At 42.5% G+C, this 14,995-nt stretch overlaps 1 protein-coding gene across 1 annotated transcript in view; it reads left to right on the top strand.

The window, feature by feature from the left end:
* LOC126281767 (acetylcholinesterase-like) overlaps positions 1–10,191 on the top strand; it is a 100,471-nt gene extending 90,280 nt beyond the window's left edge. Inside the window, exon 10 of the mRNA XM_049980965.1 lies at positions 9,971–10,191. Coding sequence (XP_049836922.1) covers positions 9,971–10,118 — 148 coding nt within the window. The 3' untranslated portion in view covers positions 10,119–10,191. The remainder of the gene's footprint in view (positions 1–9,970) is intronic.
* The last annotated feature ends 4,804 nt before the right edge of the window (positions 10,192–14,995 follow it).

Here is a 14,995-nt window from a genome sequence, read left to right as displayed (position 1 = left end):
ACCGCCATAATGTCAGAATGAAGTTGAGTGCGAAAAAGAGCGCGTCGACGTCGAATACAGGTGTAAGTCATATGAAAAACTGCTTCACACATAAGTGGTAGGTTCCATATATGTTCTCACGCTATTTTTGGATGGTTCTGCGTTTAAATTCTACTAAACCTCGCAATATAACAAAGAAGGAACATCACGTCTGATCATTCCGTCGACCGCGAGATCGTAACTGACGGAGTATAAGCGTGGAATACGGAAGTATCGCGAAAAAACGCGTTGTCTTCTCCTCAGAATGATCATCCCAGCATTGACCTTAAACAATTTGGGGAAAAAATGAAAACATAAGTCTGGATGGCCAGATAGGCATTTGAACAGCTCTACTTCCGACTGCGAGTCCGTTGTTGTAGCAGATGCCAAATTAGTTCCCTCACTTAAACATAACCCATTTCGGTGGCTGATACAAATGCTGTGGTTGAAACATTCTCACGCAACAGTTCATTATAAATTTATATTAATTAATTAAAAACACACAACGCTTGTGTAATATTTTACAGTATTCAGTTTTAACTGCCCGGTTTCCTGTTGGTAGGCCAGCAGGTTCCAGGATAAAACTGCGTGTCTGTAAGTTTTGTGAGATCAAATGTTTTAAAAGGTGTAGAGGAGAGGATTTGTAACGTCATCGGTACAACTAGCCCGCAAGGATTTGTAACTTACTTTGATAACCATCCAGAAAGTAGCCTAACTATATTCCAATGATCCACATTTCAAATCGCCTAAACTGAAAATGTAAGTCATAGTGTGTATCCTGGAAATGACTAAGGAAGAAAGGGAGATAAATTAAAATTTCATTGTTATAGGCAATAAATTATATTCAAAAAATCAATTGCTTGATAAGCACAAAACTTCTATAAAACACGTAAGTTTTTACTAATCTAACCTGTACTTGGCACAGTTCACATCCTAAAGTTTCTCAAAATTCAGTCTCATGTTGATTATTGTTCTGAAGCTAACAGTTCTAATGATTGGAAGTATTGTTTGTTGATCGCCTAAAAGTGGTATAATATATTACTCCACTTGTCACGTGGTTTTAGAATATGATGGGCAGCACCCAAATGACGTTGACCGAAAAGGCATTTCATGTATGACATTTCAAGTATGGCAGTTCACGTGAACGTTCACGTCTGTCATTTCTATTAATTCGCTATCTTGATATCACTCAAGGACAGGGGCACCAAGAATTCTGCTCAAGACTCGTGCCCTGTCACAAGTGACGCAGCGCACATTTCCCCCACAGCCACGGCACACTGACCATGAGCAGGGCGAAACTGAGATTGCTCTGCACTAAAGTGGCAATGTACTCGCACTGCATACAACTTCGTTTGACATTTAACATTTCTCAATAACGAAGGTCACAAACAATCAATTTTGGCACACGGAAGGCATAATATGATTCTTATCTGATACAGACTGTCGGTATGTGGACAGGTGCAGACGATTTCACAGATTTTCGCTCGCATCTTGCCACGTAACCGTGACTTATTACCTTCGTAATCGAAGAAAGATCTTTTACAGACACATGTTGACAGCAATATTTTAGTACTTTCGTAATCTCATCAAGCAGGCGTGAGAACCTTATCTGAGGAAAACAACGTAGATGTCCGGACAGTTCTAAAATAAATTGATTTGTCACAAAAACGGGAATTACAGTGCATATTAATGAGTTACATCTGCATATGCACAGAGACGCTTTCAGCTGAAACGGCAAACGGTCCCTAAACCAGCAGGAAAACAGACATAAGATAGTCGGTCCTCAAAACGTTTAGAAAACTATCCTTGTAATTCCTTCAGGACCGTAATAAATTCATCAGACCTTACGTTTTCTTTAACGCCAGTGAGGTTGGGTATCAAGACTCTGTCAGAATTTGTCCCTTCTACAATATCTTTTTAAATGCAGCCTCATCAAATCAGAAAGAAGTCATTTCTCACCTTGCAATGTATAATTATGGGCAGTGGGCAGTCAAGTACACTTAGAATTCAAGGCCTGAAATGCATTCCGGACGTCCTAATTTTCTGTCCTGCATTCTTTTTTCCTTCAGAAATGAATAGTGGGTTTCAAATCGAAAATCATTGCGGACATTCTGACTTAACCAACACACTTCGCAATAATACTTCAAGCCTCCGCACCCTTCATACAGTTCCATCGTCAACTGTTAAACTGACAGTGGAATAATGCGTGTGCCTTCAGAAATTTTGTTATTCGCACTACCAATTTCTTTACGTCATCCATGCTCGCAAATTTAGCAGAATGTGTTTCTTGGTGACCAGAAAAATCAGTCCCGGCCGTCGATTGTTTTAATTTGTTGCTTTTTCATGGTCAACTACTTTTTTAAATTTTTTTTTCAACGTATTGTAATATCTTCATCATCTACATCAAACCTCGCAAGCCATCTAATGGTGTGTGGCGGAGGGTACTTTCGGTACCACTGACTGCTCCCTCCAATCCTGTTCCACTCGCGAATGGTGCTTGGAATGAATGATTGTCGGTAAGCCTCTGTATTAGTTCTAATTTCTCGAATTTTCTCCTCCTGGTCAATACGCGAGATGTATGTGGGCGGAAGCAATATGTTGTCTGACTCCTGAAAAGTGCTGTCCCGAAATGTCAGTAGTAAATCTCTCCGTGACGCAAAACGCTTCTCTTCTAACGTCTGCTAACGGAGTTTGGTTAGCATCTCCGTAACGCTCTCTCGCCAGCTTAAGGATACCGGTGGCGAAACCCGCCGTTCTTCGTTGGATCTTCTCTATCGCCTCTACCAGTCCTACCAGACAGGAATCCAAGATAGATGAACAATACCCAATAATCGGGCGAACAAGCGCCTTATAAGCAACTTCTTTCGTGGATGAGTTACATTTCCTTAAGATTCTGCGGATAAGTCTGGTGCCTGGTTTTCCCACGATCTGTTTTATATTGTCATTCCGCTAAAGGTCGCTCTGGATATTTACGCCTAGATATTTTACAGCAGACACTGTTTCCAAGTGTTTATCATCAGTAGCATTACTGTACGATAGTGGATTTCTTTTCCTATGTATGCGCAAAATGTTACATTTATCTACGTTCAGGGTCACCTGGCTGAGTCTTTACCATTCATTATCTGTAGGTCGTTCTGAAAATTCTTACTATCTTGTGGAGTTGCTACTTTGTTATAGACAACTGCATCACGTGCGAATAACCTTAAAGAGCATCCGACGCTTTCTACTAGATCAGTTACATATATTGTAAACAGCAACGGTCCTATCACATTTCCCTGTGGTACTCCGGATATTACCATTACATGTGCCGATTTAGTTGCGTTAAGAGCGACGTGTTGAGTTCTACCTGCAAGAAAGTCTTGAATCCAATCGCAGGTCTGGTACAATACTCAGTAGTCTCGTACTTTTTTCGTTAAACGGCAATGTGAGGCGGTGTCAAATGCCTTACTGAAATCAAGGAACACGGCATCATCCTGAGCTCCGTTGTCCACTGGAAGAACAGAGTGAGCTGAGTTTCGCAGGAGCTGGCCGAAATGCCTCTGAGCACTATGGGACTTAACATCTGAGGTCATCAGTCCCACAGAACTTAGAACTACTTAAACCTAACTAACCTAAGGACATCACACACATCCATGCCCGAGGCAGGATTCGAACCTGCGACATTAGCAGTCGCGCGGTTCCAGACTGAAGCGCCTAGAACCGCTCGTCTACAGCGGCCGGTCTTCGCAGGATCTCTTAATGCGGGATCCACGTTGATTTTTATAGAGGAGATGCTCAGTTTCCAAAAACGTCGTAATTTTTTAGCATAAAACATATTCCATAATTCTACAACAGACTGATTTGAACGATATAGTCCTATAATTGTGTGGATCTGTCTTACGGCCTTTCTTAAAAATGGGAATAACCTGCGCTTTCTTCCAGTCGTTAGGTATCTTGCGTTGCTCAAGCGGTCTACGATGAATTACTGCAATAAGGGGAGCAAGTTCTTTCGCATAATCTGTATAGTGTCTGATAGGTATCTCATCTGGTCCTCAAGCCTTTCCGCTACTAAGTGGTTGTAGCTGATTTTCATTTCCGCTCTTGGTTATTTCAATATCTGGCCTTTCGATGTTTCCATCAGAGAAAAACACTTTTGTTCCCCGCTCCATCACTCAGGCACTTTCACAAAGTCCTTTTCAGTGACAGAATGAATTCCCTCACTGCATCAGAGAAATGAATTACACCTACAGCTTCAAAAGATAGTGAATGACGTATCTAATGAAACAACAATAATATGTCTATCTTTGTCCCTGTAAGTACTCGTTACTCCGCTACTTCTATCCTACCAAATTTTCTTCATTTCCCAGTGCTTCTAGGTGGTGCAGTCTACCTGAATTTCTCTCTCTCAGCTCTCAGTAGCCAGAAAATAGGTGTTTTGTACACCTATAAATACATTTACATCTGCCACTATCATTATTATTATTATTATTATTATTATTATTATTGTTGTTGTTGTTGTTGTTATTAGCAGCAGCAATAACAGCAGTATCAGAGTACTAGTACTCCTAATACCAACTTTACTAGTTCTTAGTCAGTGCTGCACTGTCTGACGAAGAGTGTTACGAAACTAGAAGACAAATGTAGCTTCTTCCATCCACACAGCATCGGCGAATGTGTAAATTCTCTGTGACAGGTAGAACAGCCAGACAAGTCTATCAGAGATGTTGGTATTGAGTATTCTTACGAGACCTGTAGGGTATGTAAGGTGATGAACTACGTCAGATATAGAGTGGCGGTTGCGCGGACATAGGCAATCCCGTACTCGTATGAGACAGCGCTATGAGCAAGCGACGGAGTTTGACAGAGGTCTTACTGTGTGTCTCCTTTTCTCCAGCGGGTCGAATTGTGTAGTATTCAGATTTATGTAGCATTCGGCTTTGACAGTGCCCCTATGTTAGCCTGTGTGGGTACATGAAGGCCGGCGTAATCGCCGTCAAGGTTTCGCTCGATTACATTTGACCACCAAAAGGGACGATCGCCGTACTGCACGCTAAACACGTCGTAACCACTGCATATCTACAGCTGTCATCCCAGAACACGTGACGGACTTACTGCAACAACCTGTTTCATACCGCTCTATTGGTGCGAGACAATCAGTAGCCGGAATAGGCACTTTCCGTACCGTGCCTAGCCTGCCGTTAACACTGTAACGGTTCCACGGAGCACCTTAAAATGGCAATCCTTGCTAACGTTATACCTCCGACAGGAATTTTTTTAAAGTGGTGACCGTGAGATAACCTAATAGAAAGAGAGCAATCAAATTGGGATACGTTTCCGAAACATTTCAGCAGAGCATGAACATCAGTAAACAGTAGGGTCAGGAACCGACGTTCTCCCAGCACAAAAGTAAATTGTAACATTACATATTAAAACAGGTCACCAGCCTAATGATGTATTTTTGTGCCAAGCAAACTGGTAAAGCAGAAAATACTGCTAAGACTAACCTAACCTTCATTAACACACAGACTAAACTCTTTCCTCATATCTGTTCAGACTACTATAGAGTAATCTAACCTTGCAGACAGATGTACTACTAACAAACTATTGGCCAATGAGATAGTAACCATTAACATATTCCTCTCAACAAAACGTACCTCAAATGAACTGGGTGTAACAGTTCATAAAACAATCACCGACACACGTGAAACTAGTAGCAATACTGAACAGGGATAAGCTTGAAATGATTCTGAATTTAAATCAGGGGTCTGCTAATGATCATAATCTGTAACTTCATTGCTTAGTACAGCTTCTCTATACCTGTTAATTAACCAACATGCATGACAATAGATAACATAGTAAATAGTTCTTTCTTAAATTCGGTTTGAAGCAATTAAACAGAATTGTCTGAAGGAGTCCTTGCATTGCTTCATTTACTAACTAGTCTAGTACATGAAGACCCTTAAACTTTCATTGTTTGAAGAACCATGCTCATTAACAAAACTACACAAGTATGTAAGATAGATGGTAAGTATTTTTGTTGTTGTTGTTGTGGTCTTCAGTCCTGAGACTGGTTTGATGCAGCTCTCCCTGCTAATGTATCCTGTGCAAGCTCCTTCATCTCTCAGTACCTACTGCAACCTACATCCTTCTGAATCTGCTTAGTGTATTCATCTCTTGGTCTCCCTCTACGATTTTTATCCTCCACACTGCCCTCAAATACTCAATTGGTGATCCCTTGATGCCTCAGGACACGTCCTACCAACCGATCCCATCTGCTAGTCACGTTGTGCCACAAACTTCTCTTCTCCCCAACCCTATTCAATACCCCCTCATTAGTTACGTGATCTACCAGTCTAATCTTCAGCATTCTTCTGTAGCACCACATTTCGAAATCTTCTATTCTCTTCTTGTCCAAACTATTTATTGCCCATGTTTCACTTCCATACATGGCTACACTTCATACAAATACCTTCAGAAACGACTTCCTGACACTTAAATCTATACTCGATGTTAACATATTTCTCTTCTTCAGAAACGCTTTTCTTGCCATTGCCAGTCTACATTTTATGTCCTCTCTACTTCGACCATCATCAGTTACTTTGCTTCCCTAATAGCAAAATTCCTTTACTACTTTAAGTGTCTCATTTCCTAATCTAATTCCCTCAGCATCACCTGACTTAATTCGACTACATTCCATTATCCTCGTTTTGCTTGTGTTGATGTTCATCTTATATCCTCCTTTCAAGACACTGTCCATTCCGTTCAACAGCTCTTCCAAGTCCTTTGCTGTCTCTGACAGAATTACAATGTCATCAGCAAACCCCAAAGTTTTCATTTCTTCTCCCTGGATTTTAATAGCTACTCCGGACTTTTCTTTTGTTCCCTATACTACCTGCTCAATATAGCCCTGTCTCACTCCCTTCCCAACCACTGCTTCCCTTTCATGTCCCTCGACTCTTATAACTGCCACCTGCTTTCTGTTCAAATTGTAAATAGCCTTTCACTCCCTGTATGTTACCCCTGCCACCATTAGAATCTGAAAGAGAGTATTCCAGTCAACATTGTCAAAAGATTTCTCTAAGTCTACAAATGCTAGAAACGTTTGCCTTTCCTTAATCTTTCTTCTAAGATAAGCCGTAAGGTCAGTATTGCCTCACGTGATCCAACATATCTACGGAATCCAAACTGATCTTCCCCGAGGTCGGCTTCCACCAGTTTTCCCATTCGTCTGTAAAGAATACGCATTAGTATTTTGCAGCCGTGGCTTATTAAACTGATGGTTCGGTAATTTTCACATCTGTTAACACCTGCTTTCTTTGGGATTGGAATTATTATATTCTTCTTGAAGTCTGAGGGTATTTCGTCTGTCCTATGCATATTTGCTCACCAGATGGTAGAGTTTTGTCAGGACTGGCTTTCCCAATGCCGTCAGTAGTTCTAATGGAATGTTGTCTACTCCCAGGGCCTTGTTTCGACTCAGGTCTTTCAGTGCTCTGTCAAACTCTTCACACTGTATCGTATCTCCCATTTCATCTTCATCTTCATCTATTCTTATCATTATTTATTAATTAAGTATAGCACAACGAACTATTATAATTCAAATAACAAATGTGCTTTTATAAGCAGTCTTTAGACCTACTCAAAAGTGTAATTGACTGTGCAAATGACAACACAACATTAAATTAAAGTTCAACCACTGTCTTACAATACATTTAACTCGGTATTAGATTCATTAGAATAGGATTCCTGTCCAAGTTTTTGATTTGGGATAGTCACTGGTGTAAGACAGAGTTTTTAGTAACACTACGATTGTTGTTAAAATCAACCAAATTCCACAAATACCTGGTCCATTCACCGAGTGCCAAATATAGACAATTTAGTGGAAAGCTGGTGGTACTGGTGCTGTAATTTTCAGTGGCTATTAACCTGGCGGCGATGTAATCATGGTAATATTTTAGCCTCGCCTTGTTACATATCTTCTTGGGATCCGAATTATATTTCTATAGGGCCAAAAACCATTTCATGATAATGGTATCACCAAAAGCAGCATTCGAGATGCATAAATATTGCCCTTAAGCTCTTCTGGTCTAAAACTCCAGGAATATGACCTACAATGATCCGTTCATCGTAGCGAGGTGTTAACCACAGCACTGTTCAGCCCAGACTCCTTACCTGTCACAAAGGACGAGTTGCCACTTGCGCACCAACCACACCTTTTCCACTCCGCCAGACTACTTCCGTGGCTGTGAGGCTTCCCGACATCTTTTACATTCAACTCTGTGTTCCTCAACTATGGACCCGGTTATTTATAGTAAATTGCATAACAATCATTCCATTAGCTATTTAAATCCACAGCCATCATTTAAACAAAATCGATCAAAAGTTACACGTAACTGAAACATGTATACACAGTCAAAGAATTTCCGCGACAGGTACAACATTATACGTAAACAATACTACAAACTGATCTAGAAATATCGATACAGGTACAAAATAGGTCAAAAGTAGGTGTTACAACACCACCACACAAACTACTGCGTGTGATGTGGCGTCGTGACAAGGAAGCGTGGACAGCGGATGAACGACATCGCAGTGTCTTCAGCGACGAATCTCGTTTCTGCGCTACTATCGCCGACGAGTATGGCAGCAGCCTGGAGAGAGATACCACTCCTTCAATGATTTGGAGAGACACAACACTGTTACTCCTGGCGTTGTGATGTTAGTATCCGTTGGGTATAGCGTCAGGTGACAGCTTAGTGAGTGTTAGAACTCAGACGAAAAATCGGGATGTCACTCATCTTGTGTGCCCTCACGTGTTACGTCTCATGCGACAGTATGGTAGTCCGGTTTTTCGACACGACAGTGCTCGTGCATATATGGAAGTTGTCTCTCCATATTATCAACGTGAAGTTGAAGTACTCCAGTGACAAGCATGATCCATACATCTGTCCCCAGATCTATGTGGAACTAGATTGGACACGTCTCCGTCCTAGAGTCAGCATCCAGGATATCAAGGGCCATTTACAACAGTTGGGAGCAATTTTGCCTTAGGAGAGGACACCAAGACTTTAAGACAACCTAATCAGTGCATACATCCAGTCCAGAGGATGTGAAGCATTATTCATACCGTTAAGTTGGGTCGTTGTAAATTTGACTCGATTTTTTAATCACTGAAACAACATCACATACCCTCTCAACCTGCCCAATGAAGCTTCATCTCGTTTCCGCGTCCCCTTTTGGGAGCTACTTTACGGTGTATTTATTAACGCTGTGTATACCTACATTCAAACCTCTTTTACTCACACAAATACAATTTTATTACTGTTTGGCACGTGAAATTATTCTTACTTCTTAGGTAACTATAATATAAAAACAATATCACATAACTCTAGTCCGATGACAGAGAGAGCCTGAAGCCACTAATCCGATCAGGTTAAATAAAGAAGTAGGAAGACAATGTATGAAGTAATCTGCTAGGGTTTATTTGCAATGTCTGCCGTTAGCAGTTATGAATAAGGATACTGTGTCTCATCATTGAGTAAAAAAATTTGGACAAATAAGTATCTGTTTATTAATTTCCACTATTTCAGTATAGTTCATCCTTCTCTGTTTGTGTATGTTTCACCTTGTATCTGTGACCTTCGTGATGCAGTTTGCTTGCAAAAATAGTGTCTTTTTCTAAATAGTGTTCCTTGTAGCGGATGGATATTGCCCTATCAGAAGATGGAAACAAATTTTTCACATTATCTCATTCACGTAATATGTTTTTCATCCATAATGTGTAAAATAATTTACCATGAATCAACGGATTGTATATTTTCATAGTCACTGATGTTATATCTAAGAGGGAGTGAGCATCTTATATATTAGCAAACAGGGTGTACCGTGGTGTGTCCATATTTATAAATGGGAGACTACCTGTTCGCTGGTAGTGGCACCCTCGTATTTAATTATGTATGTTTTGTTTTTGCAGCGATCCGACGCCAGGTGGAAGTCCAGTAACGTGGGACCCGTTCACGGCTGACACTGCCAACTACCTGGACATGAAGCTGGAGTTTGTCACACGGCAGGATCTCCTCAAGGAGCGTATGGACTTTTGGAAACAGATCCTGCACCAGTAGAATACCACCTCTCAGTACGTTGTATGTTGATGTATGTCTGAATAAATTTTAGCCTCTAATGATAACTTAGAAATGGCGTTGCACAATAATGCTGTTTAGAACAGCGAAGCATTATCATTCTCTCCTAAATCCGTTACCTACTACAAAAATGGATGTGCGTGCGTGCGTGGGAGAGCGCGCGCGCGCGCGCGTGCGCTTGTGTTTGTGTGTGTGTGTGTGTGTGTGTGTGTGTGTGTGTGTGTGTGTGTGTGTGTGTGTGCGTCATGTTGCACATCTCCTTCTAAACCACTGTACCGATTTCAAGCAAACTTGGTAAATACATCTCTTGCTATCTGGCAACAATCGCTGTCGGGGTAAGAGCCACTTACCCAATATACACACATCAAAAAAAGTTTTTATACCTGGGATCCACAGTCATGTAGAACATTATAAAAGACATCATATTTACGCGAGTGACTGCAATTTGAGCCTTAGGTCATTATCAAATGCAGATTTTTGTGGCTTTAAGACATGTCAACTTAAAATGAGCTGCCACAATCATATGTCAGCTACTATTAAATACAAACTGTTACATATTGCGAGCACATATATCCATATGTCATAAAACAACATAGTATGTAGACATTCATGCTCGTCAGCCCATCACTAGTCACTTATGCCTGAGATGCACTGTCCAGCGAGTGCAGCAAGGAGGAGCTGCCGTGCTGTTTTGGGGTGGCATTATGAGGCTCCGACGTACGCCGCCGGTGGGTGTGGAAGGCGCCGTAATGGCTGTACGATACATGGCATGGCATACTATTCACAAACCACGGTGAAATGGTTCCAAAGATGGACCTCGCCATGGACGTCGGGAGTGAAGTTGCATGTCATACAGCCTATTGCGCACAGTTTGAGTCGTAACACGACGACCTGTGGCTCCACCAAAAGCACTATTCAACATGGCGTTGCTGTCAGGGCTCCTCCGAGCCATAATCCGTTGGTAGCGGTCATTCACTGCAGTACTACCCCTTGGGCGGCCTGAGTCAGGAAGGTCATCGACAGTTCCTGTCTCTCTGTATCTCGTCCATGTCCGAACGACATCGTTTTGGTTCATTCCGAGACGCCTGGACACTTCCCTTGTTGAGAGTCCTTCCTGGCACAAAGTAAAAATGGGGACCCGATCGAACCGCGGTATTGACCATCTAGGCATAGTTGAACTACTGATCGGCTGTCGGACCCCTCCATCTAATAGGCGCTGCTCATGTATGGTTGTTTAGATCTTCGGTTGGGTTTAGTGATATCTCTGAAATATCAAGTGTGTCTGTGATACAATAACCACAGTCAACATCTGTCTTTAGGAGTTCTGGGAACCAGGGTGAAGCAAAACTTTTTTTGATGTGTTTAGTTCAAGAAGTATGAAATCGAAAAAATGATATGCGCGGAAAATACTGTATTGTGCATGACGCTTCAATTTGTTACTTGGTTGCTACTAACTCTGTTTCCAATATACACTCCTGGAAATGGAAAAAAGAACACATTGACATAGGTGTGTCAGACCCACCATACTTGCTCCAGACACTGCGAGAGGGCTGTACAAGCAATGATCACACGCACGGCACAGCAGACACACCAGGAACCGCGGTGTTAGCCGTCGAAAGGCGCTAGCTGCGCAGCATTTGTGCACCGCCGCCGTCAGTGTCAGCCAGTTTGCCGTGGCATACGGAGCTCCATCGCAGTCTTTAACACTGGTAGCATGCCGCGACAGCGTGGACGTGAACCGTATGTGCAGTTGCCGGACTTTGAGCGAGGGCGTATAGTGGGCATGCGGGAGGCCGGGTGGACGTCCCGCCGAATTGCTCAACACGTGGGGCGTGAGGTCTCCACAGTACATCGATGTTGTCGCCAGTGGTCGGCGGAAGGTGCACGTGCCCGTCGACCTGGGACCGGACCGCAGCGACGCACGGATGCACGCCAAGACCGTAGGATCCTACGCAGTGCCGTAGGGGACCGGACCGCCACTTCCCAGTTGCTCCTGGGGTATCGGCGAGGACCATTCGCAACCGTCTCCATGAAGCTGGGCTACGGTCCCGCACACCGCTAGACCGCCTTCCGCTCACGCCCCAACATCGTGCAGCCCGCCTCCAGTGGTGTCGCGACAGGCGTGAATGGAGGGACGAATGGAGACGTGTCGTCTTCAGCGATGAGAGTCGCTTCTGCCTTGGTGCCAATAATGGTCGTATGCGTGTTTGGCGCCGTGCAGGTGAGCGCCACAATTAGGACTGCATACGACCGAGGCACACAGTGCCAACACCCGGCATCATGGTGTGGGGAGCGATTACCTACACTGGCCGTACACCTCTGGTGATCGTCGAGGGGACACTGAATATTGCACGGTACATCCAAACCGTCATCGAACCCAACATTCTATCATTCCTAGACCGGCAAGGGAACTTGCTGTTCCAACAGGACAATGCACGTCCGCATGTATCCCGTGCCACCCAACGTGCTCTAGAAGGTGTAAGTCAACTACCCTGGCCAGCAAGATCTCCGGATCTGTCCCCCATTGAGCATGTTTGGGACTGGATGAAGCGTCGTCTCACGCGATCTGCACGTCCAGCACGAACGCTGGTCCAACTGAGGCGCCAGGTGGAAATGGCATGGCAAGCCGTTCCACAGGACTACATCGAGCATCTCTACGATCGTCTCCATGGGAGAATAGCAGCCTGCATTGCTGCGAAAGGTGGATATACACTGTACTATTGCCGACATTGTGCATGCTCTGTTGCCTGTGTCTATGTGCCTGTGGTTCTGTCAGTGTGATCATGTGATGTATCTGACCCCAGGAATGTGTCAATAAAGTTTCCCCTTCCTGGGACAATGAATTCACGGTGTTCTTATTTCAATTTCCAGGAGTGTATTTTGCAGACAGTATCCACATATGGCTGTGACTGTTCCTACACAAATAATGTACATCATTGTTCGATACATTATTTAAGGGATATGACGTCATAAACACTGAGATGTATGAAACGAAACGCATCATGTATGAAGTTTTTACGTGTATTCATCCTTTACTACTAAGACACTCCTACAGTCGAGTCAAATTAAGGCAGACCCTGACAGCGAAACGCTTTTCGCTGCTTTCAACTACAAAGGATAAGCGGCTGTAGGTGAAAACAACTGCCATCTATAAAGCTGTGAAGAGACATTGCAATAAAAGACGTTTATGAAGTGATGTCGCAGACAAGGGAAGCAGCTGCACCCAGCGCACAGAAAGTGCACTGAATATTACAATATCAACACATTTCACTTTTTGTTTGCCCTCTAATAGGGAAGTGGCAAATAAATTAGCGGGCAGCGCCGGATTTGTCAATTAGTATACAGGGTGATCCATTGATCGTGACCGGGCCAAATATCTCACGAAATAAACGTCAAACGAAAAAACTTCATAGAAAGAAACTTGTCTGGCTTGAAGGGGGAAACCAGATGGCGATATGGTTGGCCCGCTAGATGGCGCTGCCATAGGTCAAACGGATATGAACTACTTTATTTAAAATAGGAACCCTACTTTTATTACCTATTCGTGTAGTACGTAAAGAAATGTGAATTTTTTTGTTGGACAACTTTTTTCACTTTGTGACAGATGGCGCTATAATAGTCACAAACGTATAATTACGTGGTAACACGTAACATTCTCCAGTGCGAACAGTATTTGCTCCGTGTTAAAATGGACCTATTATCAATTGCGGAAGAAGTCGATATCGTGTTGATGTATGGTTATTGTGATCAAAATGCCCAACGAGCGTGTCCTTGACGATATCACACAAGTGTCCAGACCGTTCGTCGAATAGTTACGTTATTATTAAATAATAGCTCTTCATCAAGTCGATATTATTTCTTCCTTATTAGGAAGTGTGAAATATCAAGTAAATGTACATGTGTGTTACTGAATAGGTTCGGAATATGTGTTCGTTTTCCTACTACTGGAAAGGTCAAATGAAGTGCATCTAGTACTGTCCGGTAATTGATCCCCATAGGTATATTTACATGCTTGCTGCTGCAGTCTTTCAATAACAGATCTGTTCTGAATCAAAATTGGGTGCTTCTTAAATCACATGGGTGCTGCTAATGCCATCGTGGCACAAATCCGGATAGATAGTAAGCTGTTATGGAAAGCCCATGTTCAGGATCTGGTTCAGGAACTAAATGCTGCTTTATTTACCATCAGAACAGTATCTGAAATAAGTGACAGTTCAACACGAAAAGTAGTCTACTTTGCATATTTTCATACGATTATGTCATATGTTATTATTTTTTGGGGTAATTCTTCTGCTTCAAAAAGGGTATTTTGGCTCAAAAGCGGCTGTTCGAGCTATATGTAGTGAAAGTTCGAGAACCTCTTGTAGACCCTTATTCAATAATCTGGGAATTCTGACATTGCCCTCACAGCATATATTTTCTTTAATGTCGTTTGTTGTTAGCAATATTATCTTATTCCCAAGAGTTAGCAGCTTTCACTCAGTTAATACTAGGCAGAAATCAAATCTGCATGTGGAATGCTCTTCCTTGACTCTTGTGCAGAAAGGAGTGCACTATTCTGCTGCATCCATTTTCAATAAGCTACCACAATAACTCAAAAATCTTAGCAGTAGCCCGAACGCTTTTAAGGCTAAAGAGTTTCCTCATGGCTCATTCCTTCTATTCTATCGAGGATCTCCTGGAAGAGCTGAAAAATTAAGCAAATTACAGTGTTGATTTTCTTCATTTAAACTTACGAATTGTCGCCTGAATACGTTTCTTGTATTTCATTTTATCTGTTTTTACTATCGTGTTATAACTTCATGTACTGAGTCGTTCCATGACCATGGAGACTTCTCCTTAATTAATAAATAAATGAA

The sequence above is a fragment of the Schistocerca gregaria genome, chromosome 7 (assembly GCF_023897955.1).
Source record: "Schistocerca gregaria isolate iqSchGreg1 chromosome 7, iqSchGreg1.2, whole genome shotgun sequence".
Lineage (NCBI taxonomy): Eukaryota > Metazoa > Arthropoda > Insecta > Orthoptera > Acrididae > Schistocerca > Schistocerca gregaria.
The sequence above is the reverse complement of the archived record's forward strand: the minus strand, read 5'-3'. Positions and strand labels throughout refer to the sequence as shown.